This window comes from Syngnathus acus, chromosome 24, assembly GCF_901709675.1.
Source record: "Syngnathus acus chromosome 24, fSynAcu1.2, whole genome shotgun sequence".
Taxonomy (NCBI): domain Eukaryota; kingdom Metazoa; phylum Chordata; class Actinopteri; order Syngnathiformes; family Syngnathidae; genus Syngnathus; species Syngnathus acus.
The window spans coordinates 5,167,024-5,193,508 of record NC_051108.1 but is presented as its reverse complement, the minus strand read 5'-3'; the positions used below and the strand labels follow the sequence as shown (position 1 = coordinate 5,193,508).

The window sequence follows — 26,485 nt, the reverse complement described above, 5'->3', positions numbered from 1 at the left end:
TAAAAAAGGAAGTCACCACCATCAGCTGGTAATGGAAACAAACAATCAGGCACAGCATGGGTACCTTATATCTTCCCAAATGTCAACAAATCACTGGAATTATTAAAATTCACCTCACATTCCAGTTAAATATAATTAAAGAATATATACACTTGTGATTATTATTTTATGTGCGCTTTGACTTGAAAGTCACAATAAATAATTTGCACGTAAAATCTAACTGTAATTAAACTTTTATAGTAATACAGTATTTCATCTAGTTATCAGTGTCACGAATTCAATTTAACAAAAACGGTATAAAATGAATTAGTCGCAATGCACATTAAATAAATACATTATTGTCACAACATACGCACGCACGCACTTTTTGATGTTGCATAACTATTTTGTTTTTATGTGCTTATGTATTAATTGCTGTGATGCCGAAGTTGTGTACTATTATTAGTGAACAACTGCTTAAATATACATACGTAATTCAAACAACCAATCCCTGAATTCTTAAAAACATACAGGAGTACGCAGTGTAACGCACCGCGGCGAGATATGCGATTGTAGTTTTTAAATTTCAATTTTCACGTCGTGTCGAACAGCTGCGTCTGCCTTTAAAAACTACATTACCCAGAAAGCCTTGTGCGCCAATTAGAAACGTCAACGAGCCAGTGAACATTAAGCGGAGCAGACCAAAATCCCAAACAAGGAAATGGTGGGGGAATAAACCGACCAGATTATTTAATTAATGCATGTAATAATTAATATTTTATTTTATTGTAAATTACGCCGTATTTATGGGTTAGAATGGATTACGACTTCAAAACAAAGCTGGCTGCCGAGAGAGAGAGAGTAGAAGATCTTTTCGAATATGAAGGTTGCAAAGTGGGTCGAGGCACCTACGGGCACGTTTATAAAGCTAAGCGCAAAGACGGGTAAGATGACCATGGACGTTATTGTTTATGTTGATATGGAAGTGACGGCTGGATGCGTTTTGTTTAGCAACACTTGCATGTGTTTACGAACGGCGCGTTAGATTTGAATCCCCTCCCAAAGTGATAGCCCGTGTCTGTGTTTTTGTTTTCATGTAACGCGCTCACTCACCAAGCCCCCCCCCCCCCCCTCCATTTCCCCTGACCGCTCGTCTCCTCTTCCCTCCTGCACAGTCCTGCACAACATAGTAGCGGGTCATCTTATTTTTTGACATGTCTCGTCAATATTATGCTTGCTATTCATCGTATGATAACGCACACGAGCGGCACGGGTGTCGTCTTCACGTCACGCGATAACAGGCTTCCTTTCGCGGCCAAATCCCCCCCCTCTCCCGCGCTCCCCACCCCCTTTTCCCAACGCTGCACGATCAAACTTTTTTTTCGTACTTTAGATGTGAAAGTTAGCTTATCGTTTTACATTGTCACTCTCAAGCGTTTGACTAACTACTTGTGTGGTTTGTGAACTCAGATCCGGATCGACACGTTCTAGGTTGTATCATAACCTTATTTCTGCTTAAATGTATACATGATTTCAATGCCCTGTCAAATTCTATATGTATACCACAGGTGTCAAAGTCAAGGCCCGGGGGCCAGATACGGCCCGCCACATTATTTTATGTGGCCCGCGAAGACAAATTGTGCCTCAAATTCGTGTGTCATTACTAGAATTGCAAATTGTCTTCACTTTTAATAATATCTTCTTTTAAAATATTTGACCAGTTTTTACTCGTCTGATTTGAAAACGAGTTATTTGTCAGTTTGTTTTGTAGCTTTGACTGTATATAATATGAAGTGCTCGTACATTTATTTGGGTTGACAGTCATAATGGCCCTCCGAAAGAAGCTATGACTACAATGCGGCCCGTGAAAAAAAAGAGTCAATTCTAACAATATATCAGTAGAGTTGAGTTGGGCATTTGCCAAATGAAATTGGTGGAAATGATCAAGATGAATATTTTACTTCATTTTATGCAAATAACACAGTGACAAAGCTATGACAATAAATACGTTAATAATGTCACTACAAAATGACATGGCAGCAACAATGAGTACAGTAATATTTCACTTCTGGTTGATGATCCAACAAAAACAGCTAAATAAAAAACTATTTGTAGTGTAATCTAGCCATTTGTCCGTCCATCTGTCCGTTCATCCATCCATTTTCAACACCGCGTATTATCTCCAATGCAAATTAGGGTGAAGTGGGTTTGAGGATTTGTTTGATGTTGATCCTGTCTACACTCTCCCATTTAGTCCTTCATATTTGCATCATTTTGAATACATCCACACTGTTATTTTGTTCGATTGGGTTTCCTTTGTGTCACTGATGATGTTGTGCTACATTTGCATGATTGCAGTTCCCACTCAGTGATGGTGCGAATGGTTGCCCATCTTTATAGGGTTAGCAATATGAATCAGAATTCTTAATGCATATTTTGAAACTAAAGATGAAGTAATATTATTTCTTTTTTCCCCCTACAGGATAGATGAGAAGGAATATGCACTGAAACAGATAGAAGGCACTGGAATTTCAATGTCCGCGTGCAGAGAAATTGCTGTAAGTTACATTTTTAATTTTACTGTGGCAAAAGTACTATAAGCTGAAATACCCAAAGATATTCCTTGTTGATAAAATAAAGACAATTACAGTTTTCTAGTAATCAAACATAATTATGACAAATATATTCATATAAAACCGGGCCCCCTAGTTTTATATGAATATATTTGTCGTAATTTTGGACGTTCATGTTTCAATGTCACAATTTCAAGTATGGCTGATATGCAGTTAAGCGATGACAATTGCTAGATAGCTGGATAATTACACAGGGGTAAAGAACCAATCCCTGCGGGACTAATGAAACAAGAAAACGACATCAAGCGTGAGTGTCAAAAATCAATAAAGCTCTTGCTTTGATAAAGTTTGACATTATCCCTGAATTTTTGAAACTGATGGGTAAAGATCCGAAACCACTGACATTCAAGTAAGAAAATAAGTTAAGTGTGCAAGCAACAAAGTAAAAAAGTGTGCAATTAAACACTCTTAGAACAAATGTCTATTCAAAAAAATCAAGAACGGCAGTTACCGAATGTTCTTACACCAGTTTGCAAACCTCTTTATTGCCTTCATTTTGTAACCTCCAAATGTTGTTTACTGGTTCCCACGCGAACTTGAGGACCTCCCGTATATAATGCTAGAGAAATAAAAACTTGTTGACATTTTTTCAAATCTGGAGCCTGAAAGTGTAATTAAACATTGCCTTTGGAATTGTTACTAATCAATTTTCTTTAGTTTCTATAATGGCAATAAAATGGAGTCAACAAATTGAGTGAAATTAGAGGTTGAGGCTAAAGTGTGGTGTTGATGGTGGGGGGGTTAGATTGGGGAGGTGGTGGTTGAAGGCATGTCAGCATGTCAATCCGTCCAAGTGCGGTGGAGCGAGAACACGGCCCCTTCGACATTCCGTTAGCTTGTTACGCAACAGTCTGTTTCCACTTGGCCATGTTCACCTAAAGTTAGCCTACGTGCAGTGCCAATGACACTACGCAAACACATCTTGTGATATTGTGCAAGCTCCAAAGACAGTTTTACATGACCTTTAGAAACATATTAACATTTTAAGTTCTCTTTCTTCGAATACCAAGCATTTCTGAATTCACCGAAACTTACAGTAATTGTCATGTTGCATATTGTACGAATTAAATACAAATTAATTGATGTCGTAATGAATAAAAATGACGAAGAATTATTCAAATCAAGCTATTTATTTTTGTGATTCTGGAATTTCTGTGAGGCTTCTGTAACCGATAACAGGTATTTAGGCCCACCCATTGTTTTATTTTTTTAGGCATGAGTTTTGGGTCATTGGACTATGATCTGAAACTGAGACCAAGTTTTCTGATTTTGGGCAGCACATTTTCCCACAGAATGCCTTGATAGTTCCAGAAGCTTTGTGCCCAACAGTGGATATGCATACCAACAGTTTTGTCATGACTGATTCCATTATTTTGTTGTTGTTGTTTTGAATAATTCTATTGGATCACAAAAATAAATCTAGTTGTCATTAGTTACTTTTTAATTTTACTTGAACTTCAGAGTTACAAGGTGACTGCGGGTTTTCTCCTTCTTGAACAGAAGTGAAAAATATTGTCTGTTTGTGTAAATAAATATAAGCAAAGCATTCTCAGCCAAACAAAGTAGTAATCTTTGTATCTCTGTAATTGATTTGCACTATTTGACATCGTAGCATAGCCACTGGCTGTCTGCAGTGGTTTGTCATTGATAGGAAAAATACAAGGAGATGCCATAAGCTGTCTAAATTCTGATGGTTAAAAAAAGTCAAGATTAAACTCCATTAAAAAGAGAGGAGTCTAAGAAAATATGTTCCCAGGTTTTTGTTTGTTTGGAGGCACAGACCTTTTTCTATTTACAAATGGATAAATAGTCAAATGCTCTGTTTGCTGCATCTGGTTTTCATTGAACTTTGTCTTGTGTTTGTTTGAATTTGTGATTATGAGCTTTACCTCATCACTGACATTCGTTTATACCTGCCATTGTTGGCTCTGCCATCATAAACCTGAAAATACTTGAAGAAAGTCTTTAGTTTGCATCTTGCCTAAAACCTGCCTTGAACCTCCATTAATGACTGAATCATTCAGAGTTTTTAATATTGATCTCATATTGACCTTTCCTATGTGAATGAGAAGTCTAAAATTTCATTTTGGTCTCAACTTTCTTAAATTGTTCCCAGCTATCTTGCCTTTCTGCTTTTTTTCAAACTTGTTTTTAGAAAATATTTATTTTGCGTCCCTGCTGGTTTGGGCTTTGTTTATTTCGCCCCAAACAAAAAAAACATTGACTCTAGTCTAGACAACTCACCAAAAGCCAAAACCAATGTACAATGTAGAATTATGAAAATTTTAATTGTGAAATGCGTCACTGTTTTTTAAAACATATTTATTTTGTGTCTCTGCTGTTTGGGCTTTGTTTATTTCGCCCCAACCCAAAAAAAACATTGACTCTAGACAACTCACCAAAAGCCAAAACCAATGTTCAATGTAGAATTTTGATAATTTGAATTATAAAATGTGTCACTATTTTTAAAAAAATATTTATTTTGTGTCTCTGCTGGTTTGGGCTTTGTTTATTTTTGCCCCAACCAAAACAAATATTGACTCTAGTTTAGACTCAACCCACCAAAAGCTAAAACGAATGTTCAATGTAGAATTTTGAAAATTTGAATTATAAAATGTGTCACTATTTTTTTTTAGTCATATGATACCGAAACATGGTGAATCGCAGCAAGTAAGAATGGGGTACAACAAAAAGACTTATTTACATTTATGCTGTGGTCACATGACCAAGGTAGTTTGCGTTTTATTTTCATTGAAAAATTGACTGAATATATGTTAAAAATCTTTGAATAGATGGAAATCACCTAGATATGGTTTAATCTCATTCACAAGCCCTTTGGTTATTCATTGACTCTTTTCATGTTATTGTTACTGACTGACTTGGTGAAGCAGTTCTCCATGCCCTAATGACCTATAAGAAAATAAATACATGGACAGACCCAACATCCAAACTGCAGTACACCAAGGAAATTATTTATCTTTCTCGATGCTCGTTCCTGTTATCTTGCCAGCATCAACTGTTGTTTCGAAATACTTGCTTCACTAAACACACAGTGAACAGCTGTTAAGTGTATTTGCAGTCGAAGTGGACGGTAAAAGCTCAAACATAAATGTTTCCAGGGGGCTAATGAGTCCTGGAGCTATTATTACCTGCTCTGTTCTTTAAACAAAAATACTAGAATTATTATTATTTTTTTTTTCAAAGTAGTTGCCCAAATTGACCTTCTTGTCAAAGTTGCCGCGGTTCTGTCTAATCGAATTATATCATTAAATTGTAATAAATGAGTAACCTTTAGGGTGTCTGCTTAAATTTATTTTGGATGGAAAAAGCTTGGCGTTGATGTTGCTGCACAGCTACAGTGTGGCCAGCAAGCATTCGCATGAAAGGGGATTTATTGACCCACTGCTTGCCAAGTGCATGTTGGAAATCTCCCCTCGCTTCTCTGGAGGGGTATTTCTGGGCCGTAGTGTTTTTCTAACGACATTGCTAAGGTCATGCTAACATATTTGTCAACAAGAACTAGACTGCTTGTTTTATTTGTCATATACACGACAAATCAATTGTTGGTTTTTGTTAGATGTTGATTCTTGAATTAAAAGATATGTTGAAAAAAAAGTGTAATCTGTCATCTAAAATACCCAAAAGACCTTTAAGAACATCTTGTCAGGTCACAGTGTGCTAATCTCGACTGTTTGAAATTTGTTATAATTATTCCAAAAATGTTTGCGTGCTCTGCCTGTAAGAAAGAACTACTGTTTATTTTTCTCTGTAAATATGGCATATTTTGGTTTTACTGAGGTTCCGCTCGTGTTGCATTTGTAAAACAAATAAGCTGCACTTTATCATTATATTCACATTCCATTGGCACTCCTGGCAAGCATGTGGCTTTGGTGCGAGTATTTGGAACTCCTCCAGTGAGTGCTTTTCCTGTGAGCCCTTTATGAAAACATGACCTATTTTACTTAAAATGAGGACTAACAAACCATTTTCTTCCTCACATGTTATTATTTTACCGAGGGTGAGTTTGTCAGTACGTTCTTGTAATAACATGGAAGTGATCAGATTGATTGATTGTATGTTGCTACAGTTTATTTTGCTCATTGCGTACACGTTGATGGCTAACCGCGCAGACAAGCAAGTTACAGGACTTGGTCTGTGGACACTAGAGGCCCAGTCAGGGTTGCATTTGAGTGAGTGTGACTTGTCCGTGATATTCCAGAATTTGGTTCTATATTTTTGCTAAAACAGTTCCAAAAGCGAGTGATTGGGAAATAATGCACTATAAATGTACTGTCTTTGCTTGGACATTTTGTTTATACAGTAATCCCTCGTTTATCGCGGATAATTGGTTCCAAAAACCACCCGCGATAAGTGAAATCCGCAAAGTACGGTCACCAACAAGAAGTACCAGGCAGGCTAACGAGTTAGCGGAAAGATGCTAATTCGAGATCGTGCTAAAACGGACTTCTAAAGGAATGTAAACGAACATTTGGAGCAATACTACATTGTCCTAAAGGTTAGACACATGTTTCCTCAATTTAGTAGTTTTATTTTGACTTTTAAATGTTTTTTTAATTTGAAAAAAAAAATCCGCGATGTAGTGAAGCCGCGATAAACGAAACGCGAACTAGCGAGGGATGACTGTATTAAGGTTTCAGATTTCTTGCTGATTGACTTTTGGTATAAAGTAATTTGTAGCATACCACAAACTTCTCTGTCTTTTGTAAAAAAAACGTGCTCACTTTGAAGCTGAATTTCTAGTTTTTCCTCATAGCAAATGCTCTTGACGGACCCTCCCAAAGACATTGTTAAATTCTTTGAGTCACACAAGTTTGACATGTCGTCATAAGTGGTGTGGTCCCTTGAGTCATTATGGGTGTCTGCTACTGATCGTTTTGCTCACAATAAAAAGTTGACGACGAGATCTTATGCGACTTTTCTATTGTTGCTCCAACAACCGACTATCAAGCTTGCCAGCTAGACGGATGGTCCCATGAAATAAAATTCAATGGGAGCGATCAGACCATTAGATTAGATAGTCCATTCCAAATAATGTTGGTCCATTCCAAAAGATGATGAATTGCAGATTGTCTATTTCTTGCTCTTTAAAAATCCGTTTCTCAGAAGAGAGATGCAACCTTGTCACGAAAAAAGCAGACAATCAAGCTTCCGCTATGGCAATGCATACAGGTTGCGCTCTATTAGAATGCAGATAGTAATCAAAAGATAATAAAGACAAGTTCATGGTCGACTCTGTGGTCGGGAATAAATGAGAGCAAAGAGTTCACCACCCTAACTGAACTAAATTGACACTAACAGCAGTGTTATCATTCATATCACTCGCAAACATTCATTCATAGATTAATTTTAATTCATTTTGTAAAACTTCCATATTCACTCATGATGTCTGCAGTCTAGCCTCTTTGCAGCAGATCCCCAAATGTCTATTGCAAAAATGTGTTCAAAATTGTCAACAGTATGAAGACAATTTTGAGAACAATTTTAATATTCGGATTCAAACATTGCAATTTTAGTATTTTTGAGTTGATCTAAATAGTAAATCCACAGTGAATCACTTTATAAACATGTTTTCATAGTGTCTTAATACATTATAATCTTTCTCTATTACTTGTAGTCATCATCTCATGAGGCTTTTTTTTGTAACCAGCCCAAAGCATCTACAAACATGCCTTCTTAATATGTCAGAGGCTCAGAGCCAATTTGTTAAGTCACTGGCTCTGTCTATTGTTTTGGAGAAAAAATAAGCTACTCTTACTTTGCCCTCATTTTCTGTCCTGAACCCTTAACTCGATTTACTACTACTTTATTACTACTTTTAAACCTGACAAACAATAGCTTCTTATCAGTAAATGTAGCGAAATGGGATAAAATTGAATATTTAAAAAGTTATAGGTTGCTTCCTGTAAATCTCAACCTATGACTGTCATAAGACTTTTTTTTTAATATATCTCACAGTGATGTCTTCCAATTTTTGGATTTTTGTTTTTCTGTCAGTGTGCATGACAACTTTAAAATATCCAAATTTTGGACAGAAAATATGTTTTGTACAATTTGTATAACCTCACTACCACTTCTGTAGAACTGGTACATTTTTATTTCAAAGAAAAAAAACCAACATTTTATTTGAAGCCTATTCCTGGTAATTGTGCTCGTATGGTGTTGTTTCACTGTGACCTCATTCTTCGACATTTTTCTTCTTCTCCAGCTGTTGCGGGAATTGAAACATCCAAACGTGATTGCCCTGCAGAAAGTGTTCCTGTCCCACAGTGACCGAAAGGTTTCGCTCCTGTTAGACTATGCCGAACATGACCTTTGGGTGAGTATCAGTTTCATGTCCGAGTTACATGCCATGAAGTATGTGTTTCCCAGAGGTTTTTCAAGAAGCAACATCAGAGACTTGTTTGTCAACTGTATGATCTCATAAGGACACATTTATATTGGCCCTATGAATATAGTTTTGATTACCGTATTTTCCGGACTATAAGGCGCACCGGACTACAAGGCGCACCTTCAATGAATGGCTCATTTTAAAACGTTGTCCTTATATAAGGTGCACCGGACTATAAAGCGCACCATTAATGCATCATGTCAGATTTTTAATCCAAATCAAATCATTCTCCATTTAATCTTTTTTATTTCAACTTTAGATGCAACAAATTACTTTATAATAACAAAATAATGATCCATAGTCTTTTTGATTCATGATTCATAGTCTTCAGCGGGCCACTTGTGATTGATTTCATGACACAATGCTTCGGGCCAGTTTAAATTTAGGAATTTGGTCCATATATAAGGCGCATCGGACTATAAGGCGCACTGTCGGCTTTTGAGAAAACTTTTGGTTTTTAGGTGCGCCTTATAGTCCGGAAAATACGGTACTACTTTTTGGAATCGTATTCTAATTTTTGAAATCAATTTTTTTTTTAAATCATGATTTCAATATCAATCAAAATAAACATGGTTGGATAAACATTTTTTCTATAATCGTCCAACCCTACGTTAAGTTATAAAATGAAACTCCGGACAACCAGCAGGTCATATATTTTTTTAATACCACCGCTTACTTCTCTTTACGCACCGTGCCATGCTGCCTCTTTGTGATGTCATCGTCTTTGCCACTGGAATCTTTGCGGAGATCACAGCATACAGTATCTGTATATTGTCACTGTCAAATTACGTCAAAAAGTCCAATTTATGGCAACTGCCTCGAGCGTCAATACTAAGTAGCTAAGTAACCAATTAAAGCGTCATGTTCTTTTGCTTCTGTTTGACATTTAGTCTTTTCATTTTCAGTTGGTAAACAAAAACATCAAAGTAACTGATTAATGTTATTGATGTTTTAATCTAACACAAAAAAGAAAGAAACATACCAGATTTTTCACATTCTAATTTTAGGCTCAGATCAAAACCATGGAACGGAAACAAACAAGCCGCAGGCTGACTCTTAATTTTTAATTGGTTGTATTATGTGACCTTGGTGGTCAAAAGTGAAAATCAAATCACTGCAGTTAAAATCAGTCCATTAATACTCGTGTGTGCAAAATAAACACGTAAAGCTTACTTTAATAAATTAGTCCTCATCCATGAGTCCATATTGTTCCATATATAAGGTGCACCGGATTATAAAGCGCACTGTTGGCTTTTGAGAAAAATTGAGGTTTTTAGTTGCGCCTTATAGTGCAGAAAATACGGTATATTTTTTTCCCTTTCTTCAAATTATTCACTTGTACCTCATAAAAAACAATGCCTGATTTACATTACTACTCGGTATTAGATCTTGGTATTAGTCGAACTAATCCAGGATGACTTCACGCAGAGTAAAAATGCTACACACTAAATTCTTCTGCCTTTCTCTTAGCATATTATCAAGTTCCACCGTGCCTCCAAGGCCAACAAAAAGCCCATGCAGCTGCCCCGAGGGATGGTGAAGTCTCTCCTGTATCAGATTCTGGATGGGATCCATTACCTCCACGCCAACTGGGTCCTCCACAGGGATCTGGTGAGCAGCTATATTATTTTAGCTTCACTGCTCCACTTTTCCCATGAATCGATTGCCCTTCTTTTATAATGCCTAGGTTTTTTTTGTGTTTTTGGTTGCTATTAGCGACGCAAGGAAGTGACGGAATTTAAATCAATATTGCAATGCAGCAGAATAGAATTTACAAATTATAAAAGCTGCAATTTTGAAGAAAAAAATGGGCCAAAAAAAGAATGGCCCATTTGAAAACTTTGTCCATATATAAGGCGCACCGGATTATAAGGCGCACCTTCAATGAATGGCCCATTTAAAAACTTTGTCCATATATAAAATATATACATTTGGCCCGCGGGCCAGACTTTGGACACGCCTGCTGTAGTGGCTCAATATTGGTCCATATATAAGGCGCACCTGATTATAAGGCGCACTGTCGGCTTTTGAGAAAATCGAAGGTTTTTAGGTGCGCCTTATAGTGCAGAAAATACGGTATATATATATGTATATTTAATTTATTTATCATGTGACTTGTGACTCACTGACATTGTTTATGCCACACCTTTTTGGTAGGAATTTGTGACATCGTAGGGATTGCGTAAAAGTCTGCAAGTCATTGTAACGCTTTCATATTAATTCATTCACATTAATATATTTATGTACGATCTTGTTAATTAAAATACAAATCCATTTTTTGTTTGGTAAAAAAATACATGTGAAGAGAACCTTGAAATTTTAACTTTAAAAACAGTGGTCCTAAACTGGAAGTCTCTCAGGATTGAATGCAAATCTCCAAATAAAATCCCGTCACAGAGTTTCATTTTCGTCAGCAGTGTATTCCATGCTGCGGGGGTGGCAAAGATGAAAGCCTGTTTCCCAAATTTTCAGTCCCTATCGGAAGCACAGATCAAGCAATGCGGCGCAAGAATGCAAGATAGCAGCTACTTTTTATTTTGGGAATAGCACACGCAAACAAGAAGCATAAAAGAACCTTATAAATTAAGATTCGTCAATGTGCATATCTGTATACCCCTAGTAAAGCAAGTTTAATATACAACTCACATTAGTCGGCAATAAAACGACAGACAATAACAAATCTCAATGGCCCAACAAAACGAAATCAACAAAATCAAATTATAATCAAATTATAATGACCAGACCAGACCGTTTTTTTGTTCTGAGTGTTGTCTGGCTCTTTTGTGCTGGCTACAACACACATACTCTTGTGTGATGGTCTCCATCGTGCCTTTCCCACAGTTTTATTTTTTTTATAAATAGGAATATAATCACAGGCTACATCCAGACTTTCTTTGGATTAGAATGACAGGATTTCCACCTAGATTGTTGGAAATTCAGATCACAGTCAACTCACCCAACAAAGTGAATCGAGACAAAAGTCAAAGAGTTTTATGAAGTTATCATATCAACTATGTCGGCAGCATTTTTTTAATAAGATAAAACATGATAGTTCAAAATACAATAATGTCCCTCAGATTATTTTTTTTCAATTTGTGTTTGATTATTCTCTTCGGGGCGTGGAGGGCAGTAATTCAAGGGCATAACCATATCAGATACCCAGCGCTAAGTGGCTACTTAATCACATGCTTCTGCTGCTGTTGTTGTCTGCTCTTATGCAATCCTCGGTCATGTGACAGCTGGACGTCACATTATGTAAATCTGCCAGGATCAGGAAGGATGCAGACATCAGATGATTATCTCTTTGCCAGTTTTGGTTGATCAATCAAGGAATTGCCTATGCATTGGCAGTGGACCATGTCGTGAAATTGCTAATATTATTATTAATATCACGTGTACATGCAGTAATTCATGCATTTCCACATGGGTTGTTAATAAGCATATCATTCCCAGAATTTGACATCAGAAAGTACGTCACTTTCATGTCAGATGTTCTGTTGTACAAGTTATTCTAAAACTGGATTGATCCAATGAACTTTCTTTATTTATCCATCCCTTGAGCGGCATCAAATTCTCATCCTAGAAAAAGACAGTTATTGTTAAGTTGACTTTCACTTTAACTTTGCCTATCCAGTGATCCCTCGCTACTTCGCGTTTCGTTTATCGCGGCTGCACTACATCGCGGATTTTCTATCCAAACTAAAAAAACATTTAAAAGTCAAAATAAAACTTCTAAATTGAGGAAACGTGTCTAACCTTTAGGACAATGTAGTATTGCTCCAAATGTTCGTTTACATTCCTTTAGAAGTCAGTTTTCGCGTGTTAGCACGATCGCAAATTAGCATCTTTCCGCTAACTCGGTAGCCTGCCCAGTACTTCTTGTTGGTGACCGTACTTCGCGGATTTCACTTATCGCGGGTGGTTTTTGGAACCAATTATCCGCGATAAACGAGGGATTACCGTATTGCATTGTGCCTTTTTATAGAAACTGACACACTAGTGCTTGAGAGCTGCACCCTTATGAGCTAAATGGGATTCAGCCTCCTTGTCATATACACATGGTCTCTCTATTTTGTCTTGGACCTCTGTAAAAAAGCTTTTATCATTAACAAATGTTAAAAGATCAAGATTCGATATTAAAGTTAATACAAATGACTTGGTAATCTTAGGGAAGTGCTAAAATAAGACATTACATACAAAATCTAATAATCTTAATAGGCCTAGCATCCTTTCAACAGTTACTTGTTGGTAATGAAGTCTGTATTTTAATTGGTTTTAATATATTTAAAGAACATTTAACGGTTATTGTGCCATGAGATCCTGCGTTTGTGACAACTAACGTAAGCCCAAATAATGTTTTTTTATTCAACCTTCCCAACTGTTGCTGTCATATGTAAGATAATTACCGTAACTCCCACTCACTATCGAGAAAGATCATATTAAACTGGGACTACGTATTCCAGACAACAATTTTGTCGTCAGTGAGCGATAAGACAACTATTGTCGTAGTACTACCTTGTAGAAAATCTTGAACTTGAATGTAAATCACAGAAATAAACATTACACGCTAACGTTACATGCTATTGCTAGCTGTAATGTACTGTATAATATTATGAATATATGTTTGATTTGTTATGCTGTACATTACTGTGTAAAAAAACAAAAAACATTGTACAAACCCTTTGTTCAACCTCTAAATCTTTGTGGGAAAGAACTATTTTTGGATTTTGGTCTCTTAATGAAATAATACCAGATTTTAAACCTGTTGTGTGTTTACTGAAAGTCACAAAAAGTGTTTGTTGTTTGTGCACTTTTGTCCTTTTTATCCCAATTTCTGCCACAGCTGGATGAAATTCTCCATTGTTAAAACCCAAGCTATCTGATTTTATAACAATGTACTGCGGTTTTATTTAAGGCTGGTTCGGTTCCAGTTATTTCCTGCCATTGTTGCCGCCGAGCTATCGTGATTCTCATGATTTTGTTGTCGCATTTGTCTTTGTTGGCTAGATTATCAATTGTGAGCAGGTGACTGGCTTTTTGTGAGTAAAAATAAATCAAACCAGGGCACATTGTTTTGATTACGTTGCTGATTTACGTTTGGGTAATCCCCATTTCATTCAAACATTGCAGTCGATACTCAACAAGCATTGCTACTGCTCTGTAAGAGTATGCTAGTGTTTAGCATGCTTTGCTTTCCCTACATAGTGTAGCTTGACTCCGCCACATGCTTTGCATTGCACCACTGCATGTTTCCCATCCCCCACTTGTCCTCCTCCTCCTTCTCCTATGTCCCACTCCCACCCACCACAAGCTACACCGGAGGGGCTGACTGCCCTCCCAGCGGCACGCCCCCCACCCCCCCACCATCAGGGTTATGTAAGAGCCTCAAGCTTGTGCTGTCAAGATGCTAACTGAGCAGCTCTGCAGACCACAGCAAAATGTTCAGTGGGCTGTACCAAATATCACTTCCACAGGGAGGATTCCTGAAGGTGATCTATTTCTGCAGTGTATTTGCGTCTTCCTGCAAGCAGTATACCATTCCACGAAGATTGCAGCAACAGAAGACTCATGACGTCTCTGCTTTACCGTATTATGAAGTAAAATTGTGACTGCAGATTGACATCAGATAACATCAGAAATCATATTCAAGAGTTTCAGTAAAACAATAATTTAGTTAACTGTGCTGTGTTTTTATATTACTGTATATACAAGGATTTTTATGAGTGAAATTGTATTATTAGTTTTGTGGCTCGTTGTAAAGGTCTGTGAAAAGTTGAACTAAGGGATTCAGATTTTTTAAATATTGATTTTTTTTTCTGTTTTGACAAATTTGATCTTATTGTTATGAGAGAGGCTTATTCAGTGATCATAAAATTTTGCTTGATTCAGGAATGGACTTTGTTATGCCAAAGTGAAGCCAAGCAAGTCCTGAACTGATCTTTGTAAAGAAATAGCAAACGTTCTATTGATGCTGTACACCACTGGTGTCAAATTCAAGGCCCGGGGGCCAGTTACGGCCCGCCACATCATTTTATGTGGCCCGCGAAGACAAATTGTGCATCAAATTCGTGTTTCCTTACTAGAATTGCAAATTGTCTTCACTTTTAATAATATCTTCTTTTAAAATATTTGACCAGTTTTTACTTGTCTGATTTGAAAACGAGTTATTTGTCAGTTTGTTTTGTAGCTTTGACTATATATAATGAGGTGCTCATACATTTATTTGGGTTGACAGTCATAATAAGCTATGACTACAATGCGGCCCGCCAAAAAATGAGTTTGACACCCCTGCTGTACACTGTACATAACTAACTAAAGCTGAAACAAACTCTTATTTTTCAAATTGCAATATTTGAGAAACAGGAGAGCCTGGAGTTCTCACGAATATGAAGAGACATGTCACACTGTGGGCAAGAACTACAAATCTCCTTATTAGTGCTGTTTCTATAGCAACAAGAATTCGGGCCAGACTGATCAGTGTGCTTAGCCGAAGAATTCCCATCCGCACAAACACAACAAGGAAATCTAGGGAGCAGATACTTTATTTGCCTTCGGCTGTGAGCAGCTGGAAACATCCCATGGCATATTTGAACCCTCTTAGATTTTGTTTTTGTCTCTGGATGACCACTGACTAATATTTGTCGCTTATTACATGCAGAAACCGTGAGAACTGCTCTATGTGATGAGCAGGAAGATTTAAGTCACAATGGTGTAAAATTTGCAGTTTTTGTTTCTTTGTGTTTTGCAAAAGTGGTGTAACAACACGCACTAATGTTATTGAAACTGTCCCTATTCGCATGGAGTTGTAAAAATGGACGCTGTCAGGCTGGATTTACTCTGCAAGGGTCATGTGACCTAATTAGATATTTTTGGTCTCAAGTGATAAAATTCATGTACACTCTAGTTAAACACTCTTTTTTTTTTTTTTCAATAACAAAGTTGACTTGCCCTTTAAAATTCACAGTTTTGGTTACTTCAAAATGTGTAAAATTATAAATTGTTTTTTTTTCTTCTTCTGCAGAAACCAGCTAACATCTTGGTAATGGGAGAAGGACCAGAACGAGGAAGAGTTAAAATTGGTAAGGTAGATTTAAGAAGAAAAATAATTTATTAATATTTACATCCCTTGTATTTATTTGTCAGATTAATGATAAAAAAAATTGACATTTGCTTTGTTGTTGTTTATTTCACTTAAATTGAAAAAAATAAATGTGTTAAAAGTGCAAACAATGTAGTTAGTAATCCTAATCCTAATTGAAGACAGGGGAGTTCCCTCACAAAAGTTATGTTTTAGGACATTGACCTCAGAAAATTGTTTGGGATGTTCAGTATTCTACTTTCTCCTCAGCAAATCGTTACATTTTTGTTTTATATTGTTAGCAAAGCCTTGATCTTTGTTGATCTTATCGGTACTTGTCCTTTTTACTTAGTTATTACTAGTACAACCCATCCATCAGGAATTCCTTTCAGAAAAAACTCCAACTCAGGTTTCGGTTTTTGGTATTGTTTTGCTGTTATATTAATATATATTTAATCCGTTTATTTATTTTCATTTTGTTTGAGCTCTATACCCATGTGAAACTTTACAAAAAAAAAAAAGCCACGTAATTGTAATGTTACCATGTCATTTTTGACTTGACCTGTTAAAACCTGTTCACAAAGTGTAGGTGCCTTCACATATTTTAAAGTCATTGAGGTTTTGTGGGGGGATTCCTGTTGAATGTGCTTACACTATATGGACAGGTTAAAAAAAGAATTCATGGGTTGGGCTTGACCCCTTCAGGAGTCAAAATTATAAATCTTAATTTGATATTTTGAAAAGGTTTGCACATCAAACCTTTGAGATGTACAACAAATGCTCCTCAGGGTGAACTGATATAATATTCTGACACCCCAAAATTATTTAGAAAGTCTTGAAAAGCCACATGTAATAAAAAGGTTGGAAGACCTCAATGATAATATTGTAAACTTGTCAAACTTTGAGTTACCTCTGTAATAATATTTGTTTTGCCAAAAATCCTTTGAAATATGAATATCCTACATGTCCAAGACAAATTTAATTACCGTTTTTTTCCGTGTATAATACGCCCCCATGTATAATACGCACCCTAACAATGGCATGTTGATGCTGGAAAAAAGCCTGTACCCATGTATAATACGCACCCAATTATTTTTTTTTTTTTTTTTTATTTTTTATTTTTTTTTTTTTAAGTCCCAATGATCGTCACACACGCAGGGAGGCAATGGGTCCCATTTTTATAGTCTTTGGTATGGTCTTAACTAGGCTGGATGTATTTTTTTTGTTGGCGTTGATTTCTCCGACTGCCCGTAAAGGCACCACCGCGATCAGATGAAAAGAGAGGAAAGTGACGTGCGGACATGTGAAAAAGGCGGCTCTGTATGGGAGAGACGTTGAAGAGGAATAATAACACCCTTGGAAACCAAAACTTGCCCCTCGTCGTGACTCGGAGCCGCAACAAATGTTTCGGATTTGTGTAGGGTACATTGTGACAGCAAACGAGCAGGTGATCGAGCAAGCGTCTGATACGAGAGCATTGCGTTCGTATGGAGCGTGTTTGAAGTGAACAGCAGAGACGAAAGGAACAAGGCAAAGTGTTGTGAAATAAAATATTACCTGTAATACGCATTTTGTTATTTGCTGATTGTATTAAACTATCACATTCATTGTCAGTCAAGAAGAGAAGAGGACTATTATCCCTTCTTTGACGAAATGACCAGAGCACAGTACAAACACACTATTGTTCTTTCGGTATTTATTCAACCCACATTCTTTCACAACATGACAAGAAGAGAACAATACATAAATCAATACTCGTACCAGTACCATGATTTTCTTAAAAAAAAAAAAAAAAAAAAAATATTTAAAAAAGATTTTTAAAAAAAATTTAAAAAAAATTGTACCCATGTATAATGCGCACCCCAGATTTTAGGACAATAAATTAGTTAAATTTTGCGTATTATACACGGAAAAAAACGGTAAATGAGCCTCATGATGAATAAAAGATTTATTTATCAAAATTCCAACCTATTTTTTAATCAATTTCACAAAGCTTCAAACATTTCCTCCGTGCCTTCCTGTTTGATTTTTTCTTTTTACGCCATGTCTAAATCTGCTTTCCACCTCATGTATTTTTATTGAATTGACCCGAAAATCCATTCTGGGTACGAGTGTGACCTCATTTTGAGCGCATTCCAACACACGAAATACTTGTTCATTGTCCATACATCCATTGTTAACACACAAAAAAAAGTTTCAACCTTAACCCAAACTTCGATTAACATTTGAGATCATTTCACAGGCAAGACAACTAAAATTACTGATTCTGACTTCTATCTGTCTTTATATCTCCTTGACCTGCTTTCTGTAGCTGACATGGGTTTCGCGAGACTCTTCAACTCTCCCCTCAAGCCACTGGCCGACCTCGACCCTGTGGTGGTGACCTTTTGGTACAGGGCTCCTGAGCTACTGTTGGGGGCCCGCCACTACACCAAAGCTATTGGTGAGTTTGGAGCCTTAGGAAAAAATCAGAAAGGTGTATCTCTTTATATAAGCTGGATCTATAGTAGACTGTACACCAAGGAATGTTTCTACAAGCGACTAATTATAGTTGAACTCATGTCTTGTCTTGTCTGTGTTTGTGTGTGAACGTAGATATCTGGGCCATTGGCTGCATCTTCGCAGAGCTGCTAACGTCAGAGCCAATTTTTCATTGTCGCCAGGAAGACATCAAGACCAGTAACCCTTTTCATCATGACCAGCTGGACAGGATATTCAGCGTGATGGGTTACCCCGCAGGTCTGCAATCAAAACAAAAACAAACACACACACATTTGGAAAAACATTCTTCTGTTACTAAATCTTTTAGTTATAGTGTGTATATATTTAATATATTCTTTTAATAATCATAAATGTTCACATTGTTAAAGGGGAAGTCAATCCTAAAGTTTTCTTTGTAATAATATAGTCTATGCAGCCCAACTAGTCAAAACAGTGTTTTGATTACCGTATTTTCCGGACTATAAGGCGCACCATTAATGCAATCACACTATAATAACTTGAAATAGTGAAAACAATAACAATATATCAATAATGTTAATATCACAGAACATGTAAACATGTAAAGCTTACTTTAATAAGTACAAAACAAAACAGTCAGATAGATCAGTAAACTATAAAAGTTAAAGTTCCATCCATCCATCATTCTCCATTTGGTCCATATATAAGGCGCACCGGACTATAAGGCGCACTGCTAGCTTTTGAGAAAATCTGAGGTTTTTAGGTGCGCCTTATAGTCCGGAAAATACGGTAATGTTTTGTTTGTGGAATATTAATTAAACAGGCAAAATCCACCTATGTTATCCAGCTCAGCTACTTGCTGTCAACTAAAAATGACATCAGAGTTTCCAGTTCTCAGGTCACAACCAAGAAGGCAAAAATCCTAGCCCTGCAAGTGGGGCTAACAAATGCTAACACAATTAGCATTGATGTTGCAGTAATTCTTAACGTTTAAAGCATTTCTTTTTAAACACAAGCTGACACAGCACACAACAAAACTCGCAGATACATTCTTTATCCTCTGCAAAAATCAAACTGATTGAAATGACTCCAACTTAATTGAGAGGCTTTGTGTTTTATAATGTGTAATATGTTTTCACAACACATTTAATGAGGCCATTGTTTCCAAATCTGTTGTTGTTAACGCTTCATGGTTCATGTTTTGATTTTGTATTACTCAGATAAAGACTGGGAAGACATCCGGAAGATGCCTGAATATCCAACACTTCAGAAAGACTTCAGAAGAACAACGTGAGTCAAATTCTGCAGAGCGCTGACAAAAGCCTTGTACACCACATGGTCTAAGTGAATCTGGGGCTTGTCCAATCCATTACAATTGGTTAATTGAAGCAAAATCAATTTTAAAAATCACTTTGAATTAAGTACTCAGTTTTAAATGATATTTAGCTGTTTTTTTTCCATGTTTTTTTTCCCACAGATATGCAAACAGCAGCTTGATCAAATACATGGAGAAACATAAAGTCAAACCAGATAGCAAAGTTTTCCTGTTGGTAAGTATATCCAGACGCAGTCCTATAAATACAAATATATTTATTTTATTAACAGCGGGGTACCGACAGTTTTCTCCGTGTGTGTACAGAAGCTCAATTTCATAGTCTTAATTTTCTTTTTATTGCCGTGCAGCCAGTAATACACTAAAGAATAGAAAAAACACTGTAATTGCCTGCTCTTCTCCTTTCAGCTCCAGAAACTGCTCACCATGGACCCCACTAAAAGAATCACATCAGAGCAAGCACTGCAGGATCCCTACTTCCTAGAGGACCCATTACCAACCACTGAGTGAGCCATAACAAAAAATTTTGACAACTTCCTTCTTCTTGATTTAGTAAATAACAAAGCAGGCCCTCTGGGATGCAGTCCAGGAAGTATATGGAATGTTTACATTCCTATACTGTTTTTCATCCTGTTTATAACTATAGCTGATTTTATACAGTACTTGACTATGCAAAAAAATGAAGCCCTTTTATTGCTATTTTACACCTACAGTGTGTTTGCTGGATGTCAGATCCCATACCCAAAGAGAGAGTTTCTAAATGAGGACGAACCAGAGGAGAAAGCAGAAAAGGTAATTTAATGTCTTGTTTGGCCAATCAAAACTGAAACACGTTAGTGACAGTGGAGAGAAATTAACGATGAACAGGAAATTACCAGGTTGATTAATAAGTGTCTAAAAAGAAGATAATACACATACACATTCACATACATCACCCAGGAGAAGTCTATAAGATTAAAAATACCTCATATTAAATATTTACAATATGTAGCAATGTTATTCTGTTTGCATTTCTTTGCATCACGTACATTTGAGTCTCAAAATTATTATTATTTCTTTTACATATATGATCAAGTCTGAGCTCCAAAAATACTTTCACGGAGAATTAGTCCAACATTAAATTGTGCAAATGTTTACAAAAATGTTTATAGCTGATTTAAAGCTTGCTTAGAGGTTGACTTAGCTTGTGGCACACATGCCTGTGCTTGACCTCTGGTAAAGAAAGAGGCATTGTTTGGTCTATGTAGCCTCTGAGAACTGAAAGCTCCTCCATCACGCTGGAAAACAACAGCTGATCCATGTGTGTTAGTTAGTCACATGTGACTGACCTTGCTGCAGTATCTGGAATTTGGCATTTGTAATTGTGGTTTCTGTGTTGTAGGTGTTAGAGGAACTAAAAACTTTTTTCTGCTTCGAATGTTAAAGGAGAAATCAACCCTAATTTTTTTTTTTTTTTACAAAAATATGTTGTATGTGCCCACACTAGTCCAAACACAGCATTCTAGTATTGCGTTTGTGAAATAGGAATTAAGCAGCAAAATTCACAAATTTTTATCCATCTCATCATTTTGCCACTTGCTGTCAATTGAAAATGATATTACAGTTGCCAGGTCTCAGGTCTCAACCAATCATGGCTCAGCTTTAGAAAACTGGTAAGCCGTGATTGGTTGTGACCAGAGACTTGGCAACTGTGATGTCATTTTCAGTCGACAGCAAGTTGCAAAATGGCCGACCCCTGACATGGATTAAAACAGTTTCATTTTTGCTTATTTAATTCATATTACACAAACAAATCATAAATCAGAATGCTGTTTCGACAAATTGGGCTGCACAGAACATATTACAGTAATCCCTCGTTTATCGCGGATATTTGGTTCCAAAAACCACCCGGGATAAGTGAACTCCGCGAAGTACGGTCACCAACAAGAAGTACTGGGCAGGCTAACGAGTTAGCGGAAAGATGTTAATTCGCGATCGTGCTAACACGCGAAATCGGACTTCTAAAGGATTGTAAACGAACATTTGGAGCAATACTACCTTGTCCTAAAGGTTAGACACGTTTCCTCAATTTAGACGTTTTATTTTGACTTTTAAATGTTTTTTTAATTTGGAAAGAAAATCTGTGATGTAGTGAAGCCGCGATAAACGAGACGCGAAGTAGCGAGGGATCACTGTACAAAGAAAACTTTGGGATTGACTTCCAACTTTTAAAATTCGATTTTTCCAATTCCCATTGTTAAAGTACTTTTTTCAAATATCAACTGTAGCATTGTTGACATTTCAGTGAAAAGTGGCTTAAGCATTATTTAAGTTGGATAAATAATACGATAGGAGCTAAATAGCCAAAAGCATTTCACACTGGCGGACCTTTTCCATTCAATTGACTTCCTTGTGCTTATTTGTTAAGCAGTTGCCCTGTGTGTTTACAGAACCAGACGCAACAGCACCAGCAGACAACAGGCCAAACTCAAACGCAGAACCAGCAACAAACGGCAGCCCAGCAGGCCCCATCTCAGCAGAACTCAACACAAACCAATGGCACATCCGGAGCCACGGGAGCCATTGCTGGCGGAGGGTTACATGGACAGGACCAGGGTCCTCCTAATAAAAAACCCCGCATTGGACCCTCTGGTACCTCTTCAGGCACCGGGGTGCTCCAGTCAGAGTACCAGGTTAGTATAAAAGGTTCACATTCAAAAGTTCAAAGTTCAAATCCCAGCATCTGCCTTTCTTTATGACTTTTGCATTGTTGATGTGCTATCGTTTGTAACTTTAGACTTTCTTAAAGCACAAGTTCCAGCTACAAGAATGGCAGCAAAGCATTATGCTGCTGTGTTTTTTTATTTTCAAAAGAAAAAAACAAAAATGACATTTCGGTGATAACATTGTGGATAGAAGAATTACACGTGTACCGCACCGCATGCAGCCACGGGATCTATTTTGTTTTTATAAAGTACATTACATCGTGTTGTTTTTGTCTAGGAGGCTGGAATAGAGGCATTTCTATTCATTTGAAAGGGGAAACCGGAGATAGGAATGTTATGCGGTAACAAAAATGACAAAACTGGCATCTCAAGGCACTGCTGCATCTTTGTTGTACGACATACGGACAGACACATGATAAGTAAACAACAATCGTCAAGTGATACAGCCTGTCTGTACATACCCGAATATCCGGTAGACAAAGCTGATAACACCATCACGTGGTGCCTTCTGGGTAAGAGGTGAAGAATTCCGTTTTTTCTGTCATACACGAGCAAACTAGCTTGTATAAAAGACATGCGACACATGCTAGCTATCAGCTAGCAACAGATGTTATTATTGATTGACCGTCAGCAACGTGTGACATTGCTGTCACTGTCGTCCTACTTTTTCCTCTGTCATTGATTCCATACCCGCAGGCCACCATACAAACACAGCTTCAATCCTGACATAATAGGTTGCAAAAGCGTGGCATAAATATTTATTCAGTCTGGATTACATGGATTTATATTAAACCATGGTGGTGAACTGCTCACTCATGTGATTTCCTCTTCAGCACTCCACATCTCGCCTTGGTTACCAAAGCAATGTCCAAGGTTCTAATCAGCCGCAGAGCACCATGGGGTACACGTCATCATCTCAACAGAGCTCCCAGTATTCCCACCAGACTCATCGTTACTGAGGCACCAGGTCAGTCCTGAACCAGCAGAGAGGGGTGGACCTCCTCCAATGGATGTCAACATTGGACGCCACCCGGTAGTGGCTCCTTGGATGTTTCTCACAGCATTACATCATTCCAGCGTTTTGACGTCTAGTCACATAAGGCAAACCTACAGGAAAAAAAAGCAAATACTGCCTTTCTGGGCTGGTGACTCATTTTGGTGTAATATATGTGAAGGCAGCAAGACTCTAAACGTATGGCACTTATAAACACAACATTCTTCACGAGGAAGGATTGCAGCTCCAATATTGACTTTATATCGCACCTTTTCTATTTGTTTTCAAGCTTGATGTCAGTGTAAATATCGCATAGGAAGGCAGAGAAGACGCAGGATGGAAAAAGCCCTTTCGTGAATCCTTGGATAATCAAATGCAAACTCGCTTACCCCTATCCTTTTATGTAAAACCAGACATTTATTGTACAAACAGAAAGAAATGCAGGGAAATATGGAACGCACAATTTAACTTAATAATAGTGTTCTTATGAGGTTCCTGTTTTCACAGCTCGAATGTACAGAAGTGTTTTTACTGAACGTCGTGTGCATTCTTATCCACGCCGCTCAGTAACCGGTAACCGCTTGGCCACAAACTGGAGGAGCTTTGGAGTGTGATCTTGTTTTTGGGCTGCCAGTGGACACCTTTTGCATCTCGCCATGAACTCGAACGTGCGCATAAACCGTACAGGGCAGCTAACGGTAAGCCCCTCCCCCTCCACTGCAACCCCACTTTGTGTACTTCATGAGACTGTTACTGACTGATGTCAAATTGTTTTGTATTGTTATTATTATTGCTGTGTGTGGGCGGGTGGGTGTTTTATGCATGTTTTACCTTTGACTCACAAGAAATGCACTGACTGTCGAAGCAATCTGCAAAAGAGCTGAAACAAATACTTGTGAACTCAAACGACCGTCCCTGCCCCCCTCAGGCCAGCATGCCGCACTGGTTTGGTCAGTTGATCATGTTTAAAAAAAAAAAAAGGGTGTTTTCTTTTTCACAACAGATTGAGTGACAGCCAATTATGCTGTCTTGATTTTTACAGAGTCAAACAAAGGCATGTCCGCCATATTGCACTTGCCAGAACCAGAAAATAGTAGCTAACTACAAATAATAACTCTTCAATTGTTAAAATATATATATATTTTTTATATAAAACCCAAGATTAGAATGTAAAATAATATTGTAATCCTTTGTTTGGTGATTTATTTTTTTCTTCATCCAGGTAAGGCAATTGTGAGCAGGTTCCATTTGCAAAGCCAACCTCGACACGAACAGAGTAAAACAAAGATGATTGGCTGGTCGAAATCACACAACTGCCATTTCAGGTTGACGTTTCCTGTTCAGTATTTAAAAATAACTGAAACTTAAAATACCTACACTATTATATTATTTAGGACTGCTCCTGCTTGATTAGTTGATTGTGCCATATTTACACAAGATTAACTTCTTTACTTCCCAAGTGCATTTTTTTTAATACTTTAAAAGCTTAATTTTACGTTTGAATCCCGCGTTTTATTTATTCCTTTTTTTATTTTTTATTTTAAAATTTTAAATTGTAGATCAGTACTCCTGCTCGTGAATGTTGTGTTAAAGAGGGCACCCAATTTAGTGACGTAATGGTATTTGGAGGAGAACGCAGGAGATGAGCCTCAAGTAATAAAAATGAGCAAACATTGACACCAAGTGGCCAAAAAGAGAATTGGACTTGTTTCTCTTCACTGCCACATTTTAAGGTGCAGAATGTGTAAAAAAAAAAAAAAACAATGTTTGCTCACTCAGTAGAAAATGTACAAGTAATGGTTACATCCCAAAATCGGTGTAAAAGGTTTTGTATCTATCGGCTCTTCATCTGCAAGGAGCTGGCTTCTCCTGAGTGTGATCAGTCAAACCACACTTCTACTCAAACGGTCACATTTGAAAAACATTGGATCTTTCCAATTGCACTTTTATAGACAAAAACAAACACAGCTTGGTCATTTAATACTCGAGGGGGATCGAAACCAAACTGCCTTTAAAGGCTTTCCTCCTCCTTGGTTCAATGTCAGTATTGAAATTAGCAGAGATCACACGCTTAGTTGTCGATTCCGCCTCTGAGAACGTTGTACAGTATGTTGGACAACTCCTATGCAAATTTAATTGCCAGACTCAAGCATTTCATTATGCTGAGGTTTTTATGGGTGACGTGTGTTCTTTCATCACTACGTGTATGAGTCCGAACACTTGTCTAAAACTGTTTTTTTTTTTTTTTTTTCTGAAATGCACTCTAAATGAAATATTGTAATATAAGTGTATGTATATATGTGTGTACATATATATATATATATATATATGCACACACACACACACACACACCGCTCCATAGTTTGTAAACAATGTGATGTCATTTATGGGGCACGGCTTAGCTGGAGGCAAAGGCTAAAACATCCATCGCGCTCGCTTGAAAAAAAAAAATGGTTATGTTTTGTTTACGTAGGAATGGACGTGAGAAACTCATTTGAGTGAATATGAGAGTAAACTCACTCTCCACGGCCGTAAATATTACTTTAAAAGGTTGACTGATATTTACTGACAGCTCGGGCCTAACTTACTGGATGGACGATTTAACGGGACAACTTTATATAAAAAAACAAACAAACAAGCATTTATACCAAAGATTAACTAAATCATTAGAAGCCGATAACTAAGTCTTGAATGGATATGTTCAAGAGTTACTATATAACAACTTGTCGTGCTGCCAAGTCAATGTCAGGGACAGGCGATTATCAATTTCAACATTTTATGATAGTACATTCCATGTTAAATGTTACCTAATATGAAGTGTGCACTTGCAAACACCAGCGATGATACTCTCAGTCCAATCTTTTCACCGAATCGCATTCAACCACAGCCTTCTG

At 37.2% G+C, this 26,485-nt stretch overlaps 1 protein-coding gene across 3 annotated transcripts; it reads left to right on the top strand.

The window, feature by feature from the left end:
- Positions 1-660: 660 nt before the first annotated feature.
- Positions 661-26,485, top strand: cdk19 (cyclin-dependent kinase 19). Of its 3 annotated transcripts, XM_037244763.1 has the most exons (14): positions 661-923; positions 2,462-2,537; positions 8,839-8,949; positions 10,492-10,632; positions 16,043-16,100; positions 18,411-18,542; positions 18,695-18,838; positions 19,780-19,849; positions 20,037-20,109; positions 20,301-20,398; positions 20,606-20,684; positions 22,322-22,564; positions 23,431-23,564; positions 24,099-26,485. In XM_037244763.1, exons 1-13 carry the CDS (start codon positions 796-798, stop codon positions 23,554-23,556), a joined length of 1,479 nt encoding a protein of 492 aa, XP_037100658.1. In that variant the 5' UTR covers positions 661-795; the 3' UTR covers positions 23,557-23,564; positions 24,099-26,485. The 3 variants fall into 3 exon arrangements, with proteins under 3 accessions (XP_037100658.1, XP_037100657.1, XP_037100659.1); XM_037244762.1 differs by having other exon boundaries at positions 23,431-26,007; XM_037244764.1 differs by lacking the exon at positions 661-923 and adding an exon at positions 1,379-1,470 and having other exon boundaries at positions 23,431-26,007.

Bases quoted from the DNA above. Each gene is read 5' to 3' on its own strand.
- cdk19 (XM_037244763.1), top strand. From the start codon at position 796: ATGGATTACGACTTCAAAACAAAGCTGGCTGCCGAGAGAGAGAGAGTA. The intron at 2,538-8,838 runs GTAAGTTACATT...CTTCTTCTCCAG, and splicing joins CCGCGTGCAGAGAAATTGCT to CTGTTGCGGGAATTGAAACA. The intron at 18,543-18,694 runs GTGAGTTTGGAG...GTGTGAACGTAG, and splicing joins CCACTACACCAAAGCTATTG to ATATCTGGGCCATTGGCTGC.